The sequence below is a fragment of the Bombus bifarius genome, unplaced genomic scaffold (genome assembly GCF_011952205.1).
Source record: "Bombus bifarius isolate JDL3187 unplaced genomic scaffold, Bbif_JDL3187 scf7180000007986, whole genome shotgun sequence".
In the NCBI taxonomy this organism is placed as follows: Eukaryota; Metazoa; Arthropoda; class Insecta; order Hymenoptera; family Apidae; genus Bombus; species Bombus bifarius.
The window spans coordinates 563,368-584,493 of record NW_022884368.1 but is presented as its reverse complement, the minus strand read 5'-3'; the positions used below and the strand labels follow the sequence as shown (position 1 = coordinate 584,493).

General features: G+C 32.2%; 4 protein-coding genes across 11 annotated transcripts in view; 2 read left to right on the top strand and 2 right to left on the bottom strand.

Annotated features, from left to right (window-relative positions):
* The window catches only part of LOC117205042 (hemicentin-1-like), a 99,691-nt gene extending 95,816 nt beyond the window's left edge, over nt 1–3,875 (top strand). Inside the window, 5 exon segments of the mRNA XM_033443086.1 lie at nt 428–694; nt 2,406–2,450; nt 2,453–2,644; nt 3,286–3,398; nt 3,554–3,875. Coding sequence (XP_033298977.1) covers nt 428–694; nt 2,406–2,450; nt 2,453–2,644; nt 3,286–3,398; nt 3,554–3,634 — 698 coding nt within the window. The 3' untranslated portion in view covers nt 3,635–3,875.
* A 4,137-nt stretch (nt 3,876–8,012) lies between these two features.
* LOC117204985 (translin-associated protein X) lies at nt 8,013–9,695 on the top strand. The gene is made up of 2 exons (XM_033442949.1): nt 8,013–8,141; nt 8,845–9,695. Exons 1-2 carry the CDS (start codon nt 8,126–8,128, stop codon nt 9,678–9,680), a joined length of 852 nt encoding a protein of 283 aa, XP_033298840.1. The 5' UTR covers nt 8,013–8,125; the 3' UTR covers nt 9,681–9,695.
* A 185-nt stretch (nt 9,696–9,880) lies between these two features.
* Nucleotides 9,881–12,099, bottom strand: LOC117204984 (aprataxin and PNK-like factor). 4 transcript variants are annotated; one of them, XM_033442944.1, is made up of 5 exons: nt 11,565–12,099; nt 11,222–11,296; nt 10,951–11,136; nt 10,386–10,882; nt 9,881–10,324 (listed from the first exon to the last, which is right to left on the bottom strand). In XM_033442944.1, exons 1-5 carry the CDS (start codon nt 11,661–11,663, stop codon nt 9,985–9,987), a joined length of 1,197 nt encoding a protein of 398 aa, XP_033298835.1. In that variant the 5' UTR covers nt 11,664–12,099; the 3' UTR covers nt 9,881–9,984. The 4 variants fall into 4 exon arrangements, with proteins under 4 accessions (XP_033298835.1, XP_033298838.1, XP_033298837.1 ...); XM_033442947.1 differs by lacking the exon at nt 10,951–11,136 and having other exon boundaries at nt 9,884–10,324; nt 11,565–12,032; XM_033442946.1 differs by having other exon boundaries at nt 9,887–10,324; nt 10,951–11,130; nt 11,222–12,029.
* Nucleotides 12,100–12,468: 369 nt separating this feature from the next.
* LOC117204982 (WD repeat-containing protein 20) lies at nt 12,469–20,286 on the bottom strand. Of its 5 annotated transcripts, XM_033442941.1 has the most exons (7): nt 20,161–20,286; nt 19,721–20,100; nt 18,893–19,075; nt 16,984–18,372; nt 15,378–15,449; nt 13,859–15,106; nt 12,469–13,061 (listed from the first exon to the last, which is right to left on the bottom strand). In XM_033442941.1, the coding sequence occupies exons 2-6, from the start codon at nt 19,988–19,990 to the stop codon at nt 15,035–15,037; spliced, it is 1,986 nt and encodes a 661-aa protein (XP_033298832.1). In that variant the 5' UTR covers nt 19,991–20,100; nt 20,161–20,286; the 3' UTR covers nt 12,469–13,061; nt 13,859–15,034. The 5 variants fall into 5 exon arrangements, with proteins under 5 accessions (XP_033298832.1, XP_033298830.1, XP_033298831.1 ...); XM_033442939.1 differs by having other exon boundaries at nt 19,721–20,246; XM_033442940.1 differs by having other exon boundaries at nt 14,820–15,106; nt 19,721–20,246.
* Nucleotides 20,287–21,126: the final 840 nt, after the last annotated feature.

Genomic DNA, 21,126 nt, shown 5'->3' with positions numbered 1-21,126 from the left:
GCCGATAATGACGATCGTGCGACATAATTTCATTGGTCGTGAAACGATGAAGCATCGCGTTCCTATTCTCGTTGCGAAATAAAATGAAGTTGCGCGAACCGCAACGCGACTATGCCACTGTTTTTCCCTTTCCATCGTCGTACCGCATCGCACCGGGCCGTGTCGAGCAAAATTTTGCTGTTTGCAATAAACAATCCTCTGTCAACACGCGTGCTCGTTCTTTTCAAATAAAAGACATTTATATATCCCGCTGTATATTTATACGTCCCCGCGGTAACTCGTCTTGTTGCTATAATCGTATTCATCGTAAATACTCGTGATTTCATTCGAAACGTTAAGTTACGCGCGATCGTTCGTCTCGATACGTATAGTATCCTTTATGTATAAATTGTACGTCGTATAATCGGAAATGATGTCTCGCCCGCAGGCAGACCGTACCCGTTGCAAAACTGCACGGCGTACAATCAGACCGGTTCACGGATCAGAATATCTTGCGTGGAAGGATACGACGGTGGTTTGCCGCAAAAATTTGTCGCGATTGTGGACAAGCAACGACTGGAATCGCCAAATCCTTACTGGGAGTTGGAACTTCACAAGCCAACGACGGTCGCTCTTTACGCGGTCAATATGAAGGGCTCCAGTGATCCGGTGATCATGGAAGGAGAAGCTCTAAAAGGAGTGGCCAAGTTCACCGGTGCGTAAGTACCTCTAACGCGAATTGAACAAGTTATATGTACAAAAAGATAGGAACACAGCTATCGGTATCTGTTTTATCAGCCACCTGGATACGACTGGCCAAAACTTATCTCTCGTTCAGAGATTATTACGTCGCGTAACACTTTACCTAGCCCAGGCCACACACCGCGGGCAAGATGGGCAACCAGATGTCTTCGGATACTCACTGCGTACCCTCAATAGTCTCAAGTATCTTCCATAAATCTCAGGAATTTCCTAGTAGAGGTCCTTCAAACCAAACAAACGTCTGTTTCCGAAGCATTTCTAAAGACTATTGTCTACTAGAGCTTGACAAGGGAAAGTTAGTTTTTCTCACGTATGATGCAACTTTCCTCCCACTAACCACTTTTTCTCGAGGGCGGTTAAGACCCTTCGTTTAACCAATTAACAACGAAGCCTATTTCCCTCACTCTCTTAACTAAAATCGTCACCAACAAATCCGATGGTCCCGTGCGCTAGACACACCCATCCTTAGCTTTCCTCCGCCACAGCATCGTCTCCGAACCTCACTGATTTTACATCCTTCGAACGGTCAACATCCTTCGACCGGGTATACACACCCATAGATCAGTCACTCACTCATCTCGTACATACGCACCAGCGTAACTGCCTTCGTTATAGGTTGTTGGAATAAACGGTGAAATTAACTTACTATACTGTGTCATATTCATTCAACCACCTCTGTTATCTTAACCGAAACAGGGGAACGACTACTTCGCGGCGTCGATTAACCGAATCGTAGCGAGAATTTACGCCTCTCGCTGACGCGTTTTCCTCGCGACCGCGTCTCTCCGCGAACGGTCGTAACAGAGATGAACAGGTCTTTCTCACTATTGCTACGCATCCCACCAATCACGATGTGTCCATTTGCTTCCCTTTCCATTTGTTAATTAACGTGTACAAAGTTCGCTTGTTTACCAAGCTTTACAAAACTTTTACAAAGCTTTTACAAAACTTTCCATTAGTTACGATCGACATTTTTCAAATTTAATAAATCCTAATATTCAATGGATGTAACGCAGTCTTCGTAAAAAAAGGAAAGATATACGTGCATACATATATATGAGAAAGAGGGCGAAAGCGAAGAAAAGAAGAATAAAATTCAGAATAGTAGTCGAATGAAAATTGGACACAGTTCTATTTCGCCCTTTTCGCGTATCGTTTGGTAATACATTCGTTGTTTCCGCTTCGCTATTCCGATGCTCGGTCAAAAGTGCCATATCACGAGTAAAGACCGTAAATAAAATATTCACCAATTCTTTTATTTACATCCATTAATTCGTCGAAACGAACATTTAATTAATTACACAATTGCATACACGTACATAGTTTCGATGTACACCCACCAAATAAAATTACTCTTTAAATTTTATATTGACTTACAATTTGTTTTCAGTAATGTATTTCAATGATCATTTATCATTGCAAATAGTGTATCATAGAATCGATCGATATAAGTAATTAAGAATTAATTCAGCTTTTACGAAACGTAATATAGATTATTCAAAATTAATAAACACGTACTTACGTCGTTGATGAAATTTTCATCCGACTGTGCATAATGAATATAAAAATGTACGTATGAAATTTGAAAAAGAGAACAAAAGGAAGGATAAAAGTAATTCAGCTACGTAGATACGTTATAGGATTGAGGGTGATTTGATTTACAGGCGAATCGACATCTTCGGTGGATATGTCACCGATCCTGATTGGCCTAGGGGTACCGCAACCGGTTTGGGTCTAATCGTGACCGGAGTATTAATGGCGCTTTGGAGGAAACACGCGGCCACTCCGGCAAAGCCAAAACCACCCCAACAACCGAGTATCGCGACTTTTGCCACCAAAGGCGAAGAGGAAGATGGGAATCCTGATCTCATACCAACTACAGCCTTGACCAATCATTTCACAGGTGAGTTACGTTATACGCTTTGTATACGCTTCTGTTTCGCATAAGTTGAAATTTAGAATACACTTGAACATTCTGTCACACACACACACACACAAGATTAGTTTCTCTACCGCGCGAAATCTACAGGTGAATTCGGACGGAAAAACATATTCTATCTTTATTCACATTCGATGAGATCGGCGAAAAATAACCCACCATCTCATCTGGTAAATTTCTACTCAGACTGATGAAAGTGCTCCGTTTAAGCGAAAAATCGCAAATATATCGAGTCTCGCCCTAAACGACGACCATGGTTAACGATACTTTCAAGAAAATTGCTCGTGGAAAATGCGTACGTTACGTCGACCTATTCGACGTAGATGCATCGATTCAGAAATCGAATATTTGTTTTCGTGAATACCGCTGTAGGAAAAATCCGCACAAACAATCGATACGACGTGGTTATCTTATGAAACGTCTTTCCCTTCGATCTCGTCAATTTATCTCTCGTAAATGATCGCTGCACGGAATACGCCGCTTTTCGAGTTTAAAGAGGACTTGTCAAAAGAAAAAAGAAGGCACATCCAATTATACCGATGACAGACTTTCGATAAACCGAATTGCACCATAGTGTATAAAATGCTACGATGAAATTTTTCCAGATAGGAAGCTTCTACATTACGGTTCCTTACCGCGGAGGCCACGACAGCTAGAAGGCCGAGAAATATCCCACGATGTTATAGAAGACTCAGATTATCCTCGAGCATCGCCGAACGTAAGTAACTTCATTTCTGCTTCGTCGTTTTTTAAAGGATGAAGCGTAATAACGCGAATAATCGTGTCTTTCGATTAGAAAGGCTCGTTCTATAAATCTAGCGAACGTTGCCATGAAAAACATTCCGTTAAAAAAAGGAATAACTCTGTTTGCAGACATTTTATAGTCTTCAGAGGCCACATCGATATTCGGAAACGGCAATCAGAAGCGCCGTGATCCAAGAAAGCTGCATCTAAAGATCGGCGAAGAAAGGAAACAGTGTTGTAATTACAAGGAAAAGAGCATAGTCACGGACTTGACATTTGACACACTCCGAATAGGCTACGTTCTGTCGCAACACATGAAAATCAAAAAGACTAAAGCCATGCTTATGCAACATTGTACACGTTTAAGCGTACGAAGATATTTATTAGCTACTCGATAACAGTATGCCTTTGTAAATATTGTATATAAATAAAACACATCGATTTCGTGTTACGCGATTGCATTACGATACTTTCAACGGTCCTCGATCTCAGGTAAACGTTCTTAATGACTAAATATGCTAAATAAGAATTCGTAGATACGAAAATGAGAAACTTTGAACGCGATAAGAAGAATGAACGAGAAAACAGTGTTTCTATCAATTTGTTCTTACAGCTCAGCCAAACTATCTCTTCCATAGGTAGATTTTTACGTAAAATACTCGCAAACTAAAAGGAAGAAGTCATTGGATTCGGATCGAGCCCTGGACTATTTCCGCAAGAGATTTAATGCACCCATGGACGTTAAATGCACTCTGCAAAAAGGGAATGGCGCTATCTCGTATAGTAGTCGAGAACAAAGCTCGAGAACGTATATCTTCGAAACAGACCAAAAGGTGATCGCATAAACTCTGCTCGGTTGCTGTTGAAATTTAGGTCAAGGAAAGGACGCGATTTATCGTGGCCCCGTTTCCAGATAATCTTTGTTTCAAGACGCGAGAAACTCAGATACCTAATGAGAATCTTCTTCTATCTGTTTTCTCTGTTTCACGTTGCAATCTTTGTGTCTTTTATCACGGCTAAATATATCGGACTGACCTACTCAAGCAGGTTACTTACGGTAGAAATCTCTTCGATCGAGCATATAATTTCTCGTAACGTTCCTTCCAACACCCTCGTAACTAAAGATTTTCGAACGAGAATCTCAATAGCCTATTCTTCCATGCGAAATCCGAGAGTGGATATAAGTATTATACTTTTAGATACAAAAACCAACAAAAGCAAGCTTTCGCTAGAAAATTTCACGCTTTCGATTACCTTAACGTTTTAAAAACAATTTACCTTTATATCTCTGTAAAAAAATAAATAATTAATACAAATTATGCAAAATACAATTGAAATCATAATAAATCTCTCCTGGTTGATATTTGCCAGAAGTTGGTACTGATTAAAGTAAAAAAAAAAAGAAAAGTAATTTTAAATTGTTAAAATTTCATCATAATTTTTAATTTTATCTTACTAATATTATCTTTCGCATAATCTTTATGCTTCGCGATACGCCCGATTTGATGCTTATCTCTGTTCGAATAATCCAACAGAAAGAAAGCACTATATTTGCCATTTTACCGAGAATTGTATCTTTATTCGTTATATGTAATGCTATAGTGAATAGTGGGAATTAGAAATTATCATAAAATTTCTAGAACGTGAGTGCTGTTGCAATTTTAATTTTACACTAATAGATGATCAAAATATCCACTCAGAGTAATCGGACAACCCGTGAATAGAATATTCATTCTATTTCACAACTATAATTTAATACATATATGTAGCCATTAAATAGGAAATTCTCAAAGCAAATCACGATGACTACATTATCATTTTGTTAATATTAATTAATCTTTATTATTGATAGAAAAAAACAAAAAGAAAAGATAGAAAATTCCCGTGTGAATTATTTACGCAACACTAATAATTATTAATCTATGCACTCAGATCAATATGTTCGCAACACTAATAAAGTAATAGCGATCCAATGTAACCATATAGATGGCTAGTGACGAAGCTGCGTCAGATGATCCAGGAACAGAAACGTGCTTCCACGGTTCAGTGGAAGAAAATTGGGCATAATATAGGCGCAACACTACTTTAAAAAACGCGATCATTCGTCAACGCAACTCTAACTAGAAAACTAATTTAAAAGTTCAAATCAAAAAATTCGTTCAAATAATTGACACTATGAATTATTGAAATTACATTACAAAAAAGACAAACTGTCACTGAATAAGAAATTTATTTAATACTTGCTCAAAGTTAAATATTAATACAAACAACTTCAGGCAATCCCTTCGTGAAAGCACATTTTCGAAAGTATGAAAATAGTATTCAAAACTTGTTGCTTTGACACTAAAATTTGCCTGTCGCGAAATTTCTTCTTGCACATAAAATTCAATACATTTTTGTACGGCAGGATTGAACTTTAGTATCTCTATACGTATATTTTAAATCAATATGCAAATTCAAAAATGAATATGAAAAGACTATATGAAATATAATTTGTTCTTAAAAACATATTTTTGATTGTTAGGAAGTTTGATATAATGAAAAATAAAACAACTCCAAACTCTAGCCAAATTTGAAATTTTAATAACAAAGTGAATTAAAATTCGAATAAAGTTTAATTACTACAGAAATTGTAAATTCTAGATGTAAAATCTTCATTAAATTATAATAAATTATTAAATAAAAACGTACATTAATTAGACGAAGTTAACAGTAGCGTGAGTTTGGGCGGTAAAATAATAACTACGCGTGTAAATACGTACTACGGAGTAGGAAAGGAACACCTGTCACGGAGTTATACACACATCTAATCGCTCCGATTTTCGTCGGTAGAATGACACCGCGCCACGATTTACCCGACAAAGTTCGGTTGGCGGAGAGTGGGGAGACAAATCGAGCGTGCATGAACAAGAGTTGTCAAATTCTTGAAAAGGATATGTTTTCAACGGTTTGATATTACGTGCGAAGTGAAAAAACAATAATACGTTAGACTGAAACACAACGCGGAGATTGTAAACACACAGGAGCTAATATATGTAATTTATACGAAGAAAATTAAAATAAAAGAAAACGAAATTATTATTACCGTAAAATCGAGCGATTATCAAACTTTTCGTTAATGATTATAGTTGAATGTATGACAAAAAGGGGAAAGAAAGCAAAAAGATAGGAAAGAGAAAAGAGGAGAATGAACAAAATTAAGGGGAGTGAAAAGAAAAACAATTTCACTTCAACAATACGTGATTTGTGCTTCTCGGTGTATGTATACAGTGACTTCGATCGGAAACTAGCAACTGTCTATTCACATTCATATAGAAAAACGACAAATTGCTATAAATCGTATTAGATTATGAATAAAAAATGAACCAAATTAAGATTCTCACCATTTCGAAGCAATGACTTGGTGTTGTATATTAAATTTTTCACATTTATGACGAGCTCTCGACAGTTGCTTCCCTTTTCAAGATGACGCCGCGCGAAATGGTGTAATTTCAAATTTTTATTTCACAATTGACCACAACAGTGCGCTTGGTTCAGGAACGTATCACGTTTTATTAGTAACCGGTTATTAGCCGGATTTTCTTGAAATTTATTTCGATATCCATTTATTTATATGGAAATACGAAATTTATTTATATGGAAATACGATAAATCGCTATTAATTGTGTTAGCATATTGTAGACTAGTCGTTTTATTACTAGCTATATTAAGGGTATAGTTAATTGTCTCTCTCTAAATCACAACGATAAAAATACAAAAATTTTCGTAACCGGCCTCAAGTATTAGAATAAGCACAAGAATTTTTACAAACGTGACGTGTCCGCAATATGTTAATACCTGTGCATATAAAACGATTCAAAGTAGGATTCTTACCATTTTGAAGTAATGATATGTCGATATGTATTAAATTTTCCACATTTATAACGAACACTCTTCAGTTACTTCCTCCTTTCAGTATGACAACGCGCGAAATGGATTTCAAAGTTTAATTTCTAATTCTGTCACCAGAGCGCAAATTACTCAGGTACGTATTATGTTCTATTAGTACCCTAATACTGCATTTTCTCGACATTTATTTTAATACAGAAATTTATAATTCATGAAAGGATTTTACCTTCTTACGCAAGTTATTCAATTCTTTCTAATAAATTATGTATTATATTATAGTAAAGTACAAGATTTTGTAGTAGTATACATAGATATATCTTATCGATAAATAGTATTAATTTATGACGTAATTGGAATCACGTTTTCCAAATATTAATGTTCTAAAATATTACTATATAAAAAGCGATAGAAATATTAACATTCCCGAATACTGCTATTTGAAAAATGATATTAACCTAAGAAGTGTGCAACCTGCCAGTCCAAAGCCTATTGCATATTGCAATCTGTACACATTTTGTACATACATATATACACATATATAATCTCTTATTATATATTTTCCCAAAATTCTTCTTTTTTTTCCTTAGGCAACAAATACATTAATTGCACCCATCATTGAATATTGCGGGACAGTTGGACATCTCTGGGTAGGTGACTCATCGACTAACCTAACCCCAACCTAACCCAACCTAACCCCAAAACGTGGAACACGAAAAAGCACTGAATGTCAGATCTATCTTGTACTTAATCAATGCCATTGTTATTACATATATAAATAAAGGACAGTATCAGTAAAAATCAATATTTAAAATTATGTCACAAATCAAAGGTATATTAATGAAATTATAAAATATTTTAAAAACTACTTTGTATCATTCGTGTTATCAGTTTCTTATAAATCACTTTTGTTTATAGTATTAGGTCATCCCATAAGTTCGTACCGATTTTTGTGTATACATTTCATGTGTCGATTTATAAACTAGAGCAGATTTTCGTGGGTATAAGATCGTAATATAGTGAACACAGTGACTTCTAACAGTAAAAAATCATGAATGAAATGCGTATCCATTTTCGACATCTCATGTTATATGAATTTCGGAAAGGAAGTTCTGTAACAATTGCCACGAAAAACATATGTGCTGTTTACGGAGAAAATGCGCTTTCATCTCGCACCTGTAGGAAGTGGTTCCAACGTTTTAGAGCTGGGAATTTCTGTTTAGAAGACGAGGAACGCTCCGGGCGTCCTCCTCAGACAGACAAAGACAAAATTCGCGATCTTGTTGAAAAATCACGAAGTTTGACAGTTCAAGAGATGTCAAATGTTCTGAAAATACCTAAGACAACAATTCATAGGTGTTTAAAAAAAATGGGAATGGTGTCAAAGTTGAAAACGGCACGAACTTATGGGATGACCTAATATTTACTAAATCCGTGTGATGCGATTTTAAATCAGAATGTACTTCATTAAACCAAACATACCGGCAATTTTAACAAAGAATATTAAAATTTTAATTTTCTTATTTTATGATTAGACGAAGAAGGTGGAGAAAATCATGGACATTGCTGTACTAAGAAGATTAACATCGATGATAAGAGAAAAGAGATCGTGGATATTACAGATCAAAGCAGTGAAATTTTACAACAGTTTCGAGCATATGCGACTGAATTAGATAACAAACATGATCGTTTTGAAAGGATTGTAAAATTTGGCAGAGATATTACTATAGAAAGTAAAAGAATAATTTTTCTTTTGCACACCATAGATAAAAAAGGCAAACAGGAAAGTGTGCTACGTGAAGCTGATATGAGATTGCAAAAAGTTGCGAGATCCCTTTTTAAATCTATTGCACATGAATTAGAAGGTCAAGATCCATACCTCTATCTTAAAGCTTATCGTAATGGTTTGGAAGAATATGTAGAAGCTGTTACATTTTATCAGTATCTAAAATGTGATAATATGAAAAGTTGGTTAGAAATAGAAAAAACACTTACTTATAAAATTCCTGAGATTAGTAATGTTAAAACCATACAGGTTTTAGTCAGTCCATATGAATATATCTTGGGCATTGCAGATCTGACTGGAGAACTAATGCGTATGTGCATCAATAACTTGGCAACAGGAGACAGAGCTAGTTGTTACCAAACATGCAATTTTGTTAGAGATATGTATACATGTTTTCTTGGTTGTACAAATGCTTCAAATAGGTTAGTGAATAGAAAGCTTTACACACTTGAACAAAACCTCCATAAAATAGAAAATGTTTGCTATACGGTTAAAATAAGAGGTTCAGAAATACCAAAACACATACTTGTGGATCTAGTTAATGAAGAATATGCAGACAGTGATGAAAGTTATCATGCCTATTAAAAAACTTAAAAAAAAGAAAAAAGAAAAAAAAAAAAGAAAAAAAAACATCAACTTTGAAGATAATCACAAATATTCCATAATTATTTTTAAGTAGTTTATTCAATATTGTTTTTATACGTTTATAAATATAAATGAGATAATGTTTGTATCATGTTACTCAGTTATCAACTTTAACATTGTAAAAATATTTGTAAAATATATTATTTCCATATTCTCATTTTTCTTATATTAACGTATATTTTTATATAGATATAAAGACTTTATATTTATGTCTTAGTCAGCTATATCATTTCCCAGCTCACTTTCAATTTTTATCAGAGTACATTTCATCATCATCTGAACTTTCATCATTGCTAGAAGGCTCATACTCAGACTCATCAATAGATTCCTCAGCAGACTCCTCTACGGATGAATCCTCCATTCCACTTATAGTATCCAAAGATTTTTGTATCTGTGTTCGTTTAGAATTCTGCTTCTTACGCTTATTATTTGCAATATTTGTACCAATATGTTTGAACTTCATTTTATGCTGAGGGTTTTTACGATAGCATCGAGTGCCATAGGGACATTCTTCTCTATTATCAGGTATATCATAATCAGAATCTTCAGGATGGCAAAATTTATCTCTATGCTGTGAATTTTTCCTGCCAAAGGATTTTTTCATGAAATACTTTATAATAAGAAAAAAAGAACATATAAAATTACCTATAACACTCCTCTCCATATTTGCATTTATCTCTTCTGAAAACATTTCCTGTTGCATTAGCAGATATTTTTGATCTGTGTACATTTTTTGAAACAGGGGATTGTATAACTTTTACCATCACTTTTTCATTGTCTTCGCTTATAGAAGGTAAATCTGAATTTTCTTTAAGGCTTAAAGTCTTTTCATGTACATAAGATTCACTATTCTCTTTATTCATATTTTGAACTTTATAAGCAGATCTCTCAATAGTAGATGACTGATCTATGTTGTGATGATCACATATTAATGTAGAATTTGCATCTTGTGTTTTACTTTCATTGTTATTATACATTAAATTATCTTCGTTTATAACACTTTCTTCAACATTTATTTTATTTTCATCATGATCGTTATTTAGTATTTTATGCAATGCATTGCATGAAGAACGTGAATTATCTCCTTCTCCTGAACAGAGTCTTTTATCACGTACAGTATTAGAATCTACATCTTCATTAACCTATAATGGAATTATTAAGAAATGTCAGAAAATTAATTTCACTATCATTTAAGACATTAATTTAATACTTTTCGTTTTAACGTATAGTCCTCATTATTTTCCATTTTATCAGGTACTGATATAATTTTAAACCAACATTTATCCGGTACCAGAGTACAAACATCTCCAGGTTTTACCGGTACTGTAACTCCCAATTTAAGAAGTTGCCATCGCGACGATTCGATAGACTTCATATAACATGGTGCAACCTGATACTAGAAAATAATTCCTATAGGACACTAATAAATGGTGCATTTGATATATCTACAGCATTATAAATAATCACGAATTCCTTCTTACCGGTGTTATTGTCATTTCATTGTCAGATGTTAAATTTATTATTGCGGCATATTTTATAATTCGATCATCATCACACTGAAATACAAATTATGCACACTAAATTTTCACAATTCACAGTAGTTTTAGATTGAAAGGGTGCAAACGTTTTTAAATGTGGAAGGAATATATGAAAAAAAGCTTTCCCGCAATGAAACATACTCATCACGCATACATAAGAATGTGTACATATATATAAGATATAAGTACATAATACATCTACAATTTTAAAATAGATAATCGACAATTCAAAAATAATTCAAGATTATTTTATTATATTTTTCCTTTGCATAATTAACATACTTACTCCAGTTTCAACATTTCGGCCAATGATGTTATTACCTATTTGTAAGTCCATTTTTTGCACCACGTCGTTATCTACTCGAAGTATTTGTAATTTTTTCATTTTTTCTATTTATTATATTTACAGAAAATTTTCGGAATATATTACGTATAAAATTTGTCATATTGTAAAATCAGTTACAAAATAAAATTTTGTTGCACTAGTAAAAACACGTTACACAAATGTTAAAAAAAAAGAAATGAAAACAGAAAAGGACAAATCGAACATAATCGTAGTCGGCTAAGCAGATAGCGTCATAAAAAAAATGTATTGTCTGTAAACTTTTTACGAATCAAACAAAACTTAAACAAAAACTTAACTAACAACGGTTTTGGAAATAATAATATTCATAATATGTATCGGGTAAATATGTTAGAAAGAAAAGTACACGACGATAATAACAATTAAATTTGTTTCATTTACAATTACAAAGAATGTACACTTTTATAAATAAATGAAGTAAAATGCGAAAAGAATTAAAAATTGAATACGATTTAATCGTAAAATTTAATCGTAAAACTGCGTTGAAAAATGTTTCATAGAAAAGTCAATAAATAGGAAAAGATCGGACATTTTTATGTGCATCTGTACGGATGTAATCAGCCAGACTAGTTAACCAGTTCGCAATAAAATATTCCTTTGTATCGTTGTATCAATTATTGTATTAATAGTAATATTATGCAAATTGCAACTACAGATTTCTTCGATATAAAGGAATCTTATTCGCTTTACGAAACGAAAAATATCTTTGAATAATAGTAACTAATACTTGAAAAATAAAACTTTAAAATAGAGCAATTCAAGAAATATATTTATGGTCATCGAATAAAATAATTTTATAAGTTAACTAATAAATTTGATACTGCGATTTCTGGTCAGTACTAATCAAATAAAACATATTATTTATTATGGACTCGTTATTTAGTTTACAATGTAGGAACATTATAAATCTCCGATTCGGTAAATCAAATATAGTTTAATATTTAACAGGCCAGCCTTCGTTAGTTTTCGGCTTAATAACGCATACCGATATGAAGAAATGTTTGATCAACAGTTTGAAAATTAATCATTCGCCTTAACACACGATATTAGCATAATTCTTACTTTCGTTACTTACAATTAGGTAATTAGTCAATGTCAGCATACGCATGTATCACAGTACACCTCGAAGAGCTTAAATGAAAAAGAGCAATGTTACATACATATTTATTGTTTATCAAAAAGTAGACGGTATCAAGCGTTATGTAACTTTCAAATTTCAAGTAATACAACAAAAACTTGTCGATTCTTGCCTGGAATACCGACAATTATCACGAAAGCTGCGATGCTGTTATTATTGCAATAATACTTTTATGTTTATTAATTTAACATAAAAATATAGTTGTTATTGTTTTCTTTTGCACATGATATTAAAACATACCTTTCAAAACAGAATTACCTCTGTCTGTCCATTATTTTTATCTGCGTAAAAACAGAATTTATTAATATATACACAATACGCATTTATATCGAGAATAATTCATTTACTTATAACATAAAATATGAATATGCATGAAAATATCCTTGGAAATACTTTTAATAATTTTACAAAAAAGATTTCAGAAAAGGTATACTATCGCCAAGACCAGTGATTCTCAATGACTGAAGTATAAATTAAGTCTATAATATGTTTAACAATCATAAAATATTTATGACTATTTGAATGCATGCCATGACAGATATTATTGTCCAAGAAACACTGGTTCACACACAATTATCTAAATCATATAGTTTACTTATTAACTTTGTATGATAATGAATAAATACGTTTTATACAATTACGATTCTGTACTTCGTCTGCATCTCATCGCTAAATTAATAACATTTTGAAAGAAATGCCCATGATAGGTGAAAAAATGTGTCATCGTTTCCAAACTGTTTAAAAATTACAACAATACAAATCGTTTTTACATTTTGACGTTAATACTTTAACGTGTGTATATATATGTATATATATATATTTCTGTAATTATTTATTTTTATAAAGTAATAAATAGTATCGCCGTGTGGAATATGCAATATGAAATACTGTTTATCATTAGAATATTCAATAACTATTTGTTCATACATTTATAATTATTTGTTTACTGTGATAGACTTTCGTATCTGAGAACTATATAAAACCATTTATTTATTCGTTGTAAAAATGATTCATTGTTATGTTGTAATAACACATAAAATCTTTGTAAATAGAATTAAGAAATACAATACTTACTCACAACAAGTTGTTTCAAAGACTCCATGCAGAGTTATAATCAAATAGAGATTTAAAACAACTATTCTAACAATGTACAGGTTACTTTTCTAGTCGGATTTTTAATTAATTATTTACGACCAATGCTTTGTAGCTCTCAGATATAAAGTCATCTTTTACACTTCGTTTTCAACTGATCGTACATCGACGATGCACTCATTATAGATTTTCAATAAAGCGAACAAGTTTCTTAGAAACATATTCGTGTAACCATATTATAGAACAAATAAAAATTTTCTTTATTTAGCTTACAATCTTATTAAGGCAATTTAGTTATCGATAACCCGACTATATTCCTGAACTGCATTAACAAGAAGTGAAACATAAAGAAGGAACATTATAACATATCTTTTCAGTAAATATATCTTAAAGTTAACGATATAAAAAAATAATATTTGGTATAATTAAATTTAAAAAATGAAATAACATAAATCCTGTTTTACATATTATCTAATTCGATCTTTTCGTACATAATATTACTCAAGATAAAAACAATTAATCCCTAGTAACAATACGCAAATTAAAATACTTTATATGTACATATTGCTCTGACTGATTACAATAGTTGCACTGCTTGTTAATCTAAGCCACAAGAAGCTAACTATTTAAAATCATGTTTCTAAATAATTACAAGTAAATGTTGGTAATATAAAATTCTTTGACAATATACATAAGCATTTAGTATTAACACCATTCAATTAAAATTTATTTTCCTAAGCGGATCTTATTGGAATGATTTAGTACAGTATGTAAGATCAAACATACATATGTATACATATATACATGTACACACAATTTATTTATTACTTTCGCTGGGTTCTTTTATAAAATTTGTATAACATTATGAAATTTTAATATCTTCTCACGTTTAAAAAAAGAAAAAATTAAGAAGGAAGGGCAATTGGTATTCGCTAGAAATAACTTACCAAATAAAAATGTATTTTTTAGCAATCAATTGTTAGATGCTCTTGGAATCACCCATTTTTCAAAGAATACTGGAATAATTTTCACTTGGCCATACATAATACAAGTGGCAATAGTGGATATATGGTTGAAACTGCATTTTTGAAGATTGCAACGTATGCATTAGTGGGACGTATTTTTCTTCGTGCTTTGAAGATGTGTTAATATCTGGTTCTGGCTATACTATGGTGCCTCCACCTTCCGTGGGACTGATCACGTGGAGAGCATTTCCAACCTGTCCTATTCCTGCCTGTAATTGAAAAATGCATAAAAATTTATTATCAAAAATACTTTTGGTTGTTTTTACAAAAATTCTGCAAATGTTGGAAGCATTTGGAACACAGATATAATTTCTATAAGTGCATTAAAGAACAGTGCAATAATAGCATAGAAGTATGATCAATGACAATTTAAAAATGCCTTAGCAAGGTACATACTACTACACGAGCATATAAAAAACATAGTATACTACTTTGTTTGATCAAGCAATAAACAAGTTGGAAACAAATTATTATACGTACCATGCGATAAACTCTGGGAAGACTCATCCATGATTCTCTTGCATCAGCCAAAGCATGGTACAGAACATTAATCTTTCCAATCAAAGTAAAAAATTAATGTCCCAACGGCTTAAGAAACAAGCACAAGCATCTTCCGATAAAACTATAAGACTGTCACTATAAAAGAAGCAATGCATACTATATGAAAATTATCACAAAAATTTTAACTGGTTAAACCACTATAACATAAAGGAGCATAGGGTATTTTGATGATAGAAATGCTTTATGCATAACACCAGGAAACTGAATCTGACATTTTAAATTCTCATATTTCAGAATAAATTACAACTAAAGGAATTAAAATAAATTATAAACATATATATTTATATATGTATATCTGATTCAATTTTTACTCTGGAGCTTCTGCATTGCATTTTGTATAAAACTCAAGCAGGAAGCAAGCAGCAATATTTCATTCAAAGTTTTGCTTTATTGTACAACGAGGCAATTCATTGTTTTCAACAAAGGATTAAATGTCACATCATTATAATCCAGGACAATAGTTTAACTAAATAATTCATTGTTTTTCTATCATTTGCTAAGCTAAGCTCATAACACTTTACAGGAAAGAAAGAAGGGTTTAAGGGGCCTGCCCTGTTACAAAATCTTATGGGGGCGCAAACAATATTACTCTCAATGATGGAAATCAAATATAAATATATTCTATTTATAATCATACTAATATATTCTTCTAATATTTATATTGAATATATTTTGACCAGATGATCATTAGGCACAAATATAAATGCTGGTTTACACTATGAATGAACCTTATATTATTTATATTTATGATTTCCTTAATTTCTGCTATTCAATTAATATCAAAATTTTACAGAATAAATTTTGAAAAATTTCCTTAGAAATTCATATTTTTCATAATTGAAAAAATTGAAAAATATAAAGATTGAATGTGAAATCTTATATTTCATATATCATGCAATAAGAAACACCTGAAATTTTGTTAAAATGGAATATAGATTGATATATTAAATTTTTCCATTCATAGTATCATCCATCCATGTATTTCTGTAATTGATATACAATACAGGCTAAAAAATATTGCTAAATCTTTAATGTATTCCAATGGCACCTTTTAATATAATGTATACTGCTTTGGATAAAATGTAAACTAGTATTTAATTCGTAAATATAAGACAAGAAATACATTCATTCTGAAATAAAAATTTTGCATGTGTATGTATGATGCCACAAGAACAATGTTTATTACAATACTAAAGATAAAAAATAACAAAATCACCCTTTCGTATTTTTCACATTTAATAAAGTTATGTGTCCAAAAGAACATGTTTTGCCTAATATAATTCAACAATGACAATAGAAAAATTGTTCAAGGTATTATTGTGTTCAATAACAGTAATGATTTTAAGTTTTATCTCTATATACAAATCAGAATTCATTACTAAAAAATCCTACTTCACAAAATTGCAACAAAAATTGAAGATGGGTTACATCATAGATCGTTAGATCGCAGGGAATTAATGTTGGTGTAAGGATTGCTATGATGATGTGGCCTGTGCAGAGTGCTGCTGATGGTGAGAGGACCTACCATGTGACCAGGTCTTGCCCATGTATAGACATATCCATCTTGACATGCTGTTACGAAGCAATCTTCCCTAAACACTAATTCAGTCAATCTCTCGTGTGCCAACTTCTTGCACACTAGTGGTTCTAGCACTGGGCACTCATCAAACCTAGGGCACCAGGCAGTCCCTATCAACCTCATAGGATCATCCATCACAGAACTAACCTTTTTATTTGCACCTACTAAACTTCCACTGACACTGTTCAAATTACTATTTGTATTTAAGTTAGTAGTAGCTTTATCACCACTACTGTTCTGTATTATTGTGCTATTAGATGCACCACTACCTCTCATAGTGAGGCTAAAGTTCCTTTTATGATTATCACCCTTACGATCACCAAAACCAAGGCCTGCTAACCTTTGTGTCAAGGAATTTACAGTTGACACTGCTGTATTTGTACTCATGCTATTATTACTACTTTCATTATTACCACTCGCGTTTTCTTTGTAATTAACATTATTCAAATTATTATGTTTAGAATTGTTCAAATGATGATTCGTTGTTGAACCATTCCCACTGTTGACTGTTGATGTAGGAAGAGTACTAGAACCTGCTGTAGATGGCCTTTGTTTTGCACACATTGGTTGTCTCAACACATCTTCTGTAATATCCCACAAACACAACTGTGTATCTTGCGACACACTACCTAACCTGTAGCATGTACCACCTGACACTCTTAATTCTGAACCACAAGAGTTTCTGTTTGAATGAATTCCTTGCGATGTTGTAGACAAACGGTTGGCCTTCTCATGATAATGATTATGATTATTATGTGGTAATGTTTCATCATCTGAACCACTGAAGTCTGGGTCATGATCTTCATAAGATGTAGTATAAGGATCAAAAGCTACTACGCTTACCCAGCTATGATGACCTTGACCTCGAGCCACCACTCTTTTTTCATGAAAGCTCCAAATTGTCACAAGATCATCTTCACCGCCCACAACAACATATCTTCCATCTGGAGACCAACATACACATAGAAATCCACCAAAATAACTTCTAGCTGAACCCACTAACTCCATTGTATTATATTGAAATACTCGCAAAAATCCATCTTGGGAAACAACTGCTAAGTTTGAGCCACATGGGCTAAAGGCAAATTCATTTATACAACATCCTTCTGCACCTATTACCCATCTATATAATGGGTTTCTTGTAGATTTTGTTTTACAAGTATATATAGCATAACCATCCCCTGATTTAAAAGATTGATAGTTAGGGGCTGTGGTTCCACATAGAAGTTCTTCATTATATAAATATAATTGCCCAGAACTGTGCGATACCAAGAAGAGATTGTTTGATCCAGGAACCCATTTTATACATGTTACTTTACTTTTGTCAATCAATCTCTGAAACATTAAAAGATATATATCTTTTTATTTATTGAACAAATAATAAGTATAATCTTAAAAAATGGGCTGTTGCAGCTATCTAATAAGTTAACGAAAAAGTTACATAATTACTGATTAAATTTATTTAGTTCCATCATAAAATCTAAATAAGACTTACAAAATTAAATATCACATATGAATAGTATTAAATATATGTTACTACAGCATAGAGTATTATGAATCATTAAACTATCATACTAACTAACATCTTTGTTTATCATGTTACAACAAGATAAGACATTCATGTCACATAGATTGGATGAAGTGGTAACAACCTTTGTACAAACTTTTTAATAATAAAATATTATACAATCTATTTGTACCTATACACAATAAATGTATTCCCAGAATTTTAGGATTGTACCAGAAATATTTTACAATCTTCTTACATCTTCAAAAAATTTAGTTCAGTATGTATATTAAAGTATATTCATACATCTATATGAATTTCTATTTTTTAACATAACAAATTACTTACATCTTCATTATATAATTTGCTGAGTTCCTTCTGTATTGGATCTATCAGTTGAATTTGACCTGTAGAAAAACCAACTAATAGCGGAGCGCTATCTGCAGTTGCTGTTGTTTGATTAAAATTATGGCATGTTGGATTAGTTCCCTTATATAACTTCTTGTCCACTGGTTTATTTAAGTCCACAGCCTAAAATGTTTTCATATAACATTGACTCATTGTAAATTTTAATAACATGTTAAAATTAAGATATTGTAAAAATATATTGTGATTAATAAATTTTATTTATTTTATTTGTCTATATAAGATCATTAATATTTCTCAGTTACATTTATTTGAAAGATATAAAATTTTATCAAAATTAATATTTTAAAAATATTAATTTCTTGTATCTGCGTATATCAAATATTTGCATCAGATTTATAAACATGGACTATAAAATTGTTAAATATACTAATATTTTGTCAATTAGCATATATGGTATGTATTAATAAAAAGTTAAAAGTTTAGCTAGTAAGACCTGAAGGAAGGAAGAGAAAGATAGATAACATATATGTTATAATTTAAATGAAGTTAAATAAACAAGTTATTATTCTAAATAAAGTGACTGATGTATCTGTTGTTAAAATAATCGTCTAATTAGAGATAAGTTTGATAAATATAAGTTTACATGCAGTAATATACAAAGTAAAAGGATTCTCTATGTTAGGTGTGGTGATAGTGCAAAGATGGAGGCTTGATACGCGTTTTCGAGGTTAGGTTTCAACGAATCCACGCTCAATTAGATCTAAATATAATAACAAATATAATAACTATGGGGGAAGTTTAGATTACCTTTTTAACTCCTCGATAGACATAAACATAAAGCTCCTTGCCAAAATTGAAACACATTCGGTCACCAAGTCCTTGTGTACCCGTAGGATCTGCTGGATCCGGTAAAGTTACGAAAGACACCCTAACGGATGCACTTCCTTGACCATTCGTGTAACCGACCCTATTTGGCCTTGAATACTCCGACAAAGTCATTAGTTTATAAGTTCCTTCCCGCGTGACAAACTGTGTTTTCAAGTCCTCCTTCCCTCCTCCATCCAACTGCACAGCCATCTTACCACCAGCGGTGCGACGGAGGAGCTCATCAGATACGAAAAAACCTGTGTTGGTTTCTACCTTTCTATACGTTTGTCGATAATTTCTTCTTCGACAGCTTGTAAAAACTGTCAAACACCAACTATGCAGCTCCTTATATTAAAAATCTTCCAAATATCAGAGCTTACCGGTTCTGCATGTAACCTTCGCTAAGGGCGCCCCAAGTTCTATATCGAAACTGCCCGTCGTGCATTTATGATCCGCAGCTCATACTCTCAACCTCGTATAGGACAATTCCGTCCCCACCATACCCCTGATACTCCCTTTACCTCCATGTGATAAGCAATGTGTAACGTAAAAATGAATTCGTATATATTAAATAAGCAGCTTAATAAAGAAATTTCAAATATTTATTGTCGTAAACATTCAAGTACTTAAAATACAGATTTCAGATAAGAAAAGAAAAAATACATTTACGCATATTCTATTGAAAATATTAATAATGTTGTGTGTTTGTGTGTGATATTTTCAATATATTTTTAATGATATTAAAACAATAGAATCATACAGAATAATTTATAAAATAATAATATGACGTAATACCTAATACAATTGGATGTCTTATACGGTCTGTCAAAATATGTATAATTATTCTGGATATTTTTAAATCTTTGTAATTCAACGTTGCAATGAAGAAATTAAATAAAATTACAGAATACACGGCACTGTTAGCGCCGTGTTATTACTGCGCGCGCAGCATTGCCTGAATTCGTTGGTTCTGACAGCCTGTCAGGGACCGGATATTTTGTAAACAACCGAGCGAAGGGTTAATTAATTTTGCCCACTTTTTTCCACTTCCTCTGTTTCTTTACCGGTTTAGCTTATCAAGAACACATATTCAATTATCATGGACTACTTTGTACTATAGATATTAATCATGACCCAGATAACCAGTAATAAAAAGATGCTATGAGTATTTCTCTAATATGATAAGCTAATATTCATTTAAATATATTATCATATTATGAATTCAAAAATCTTATATATTATTAATTTTTCACAATTTGACATGTGACGACTTTTTAGATTCCTGATTCGTATAATTGTAGATAAGAAAAATAAAGATTACAAAATTCAATTAGGCATGATAATTT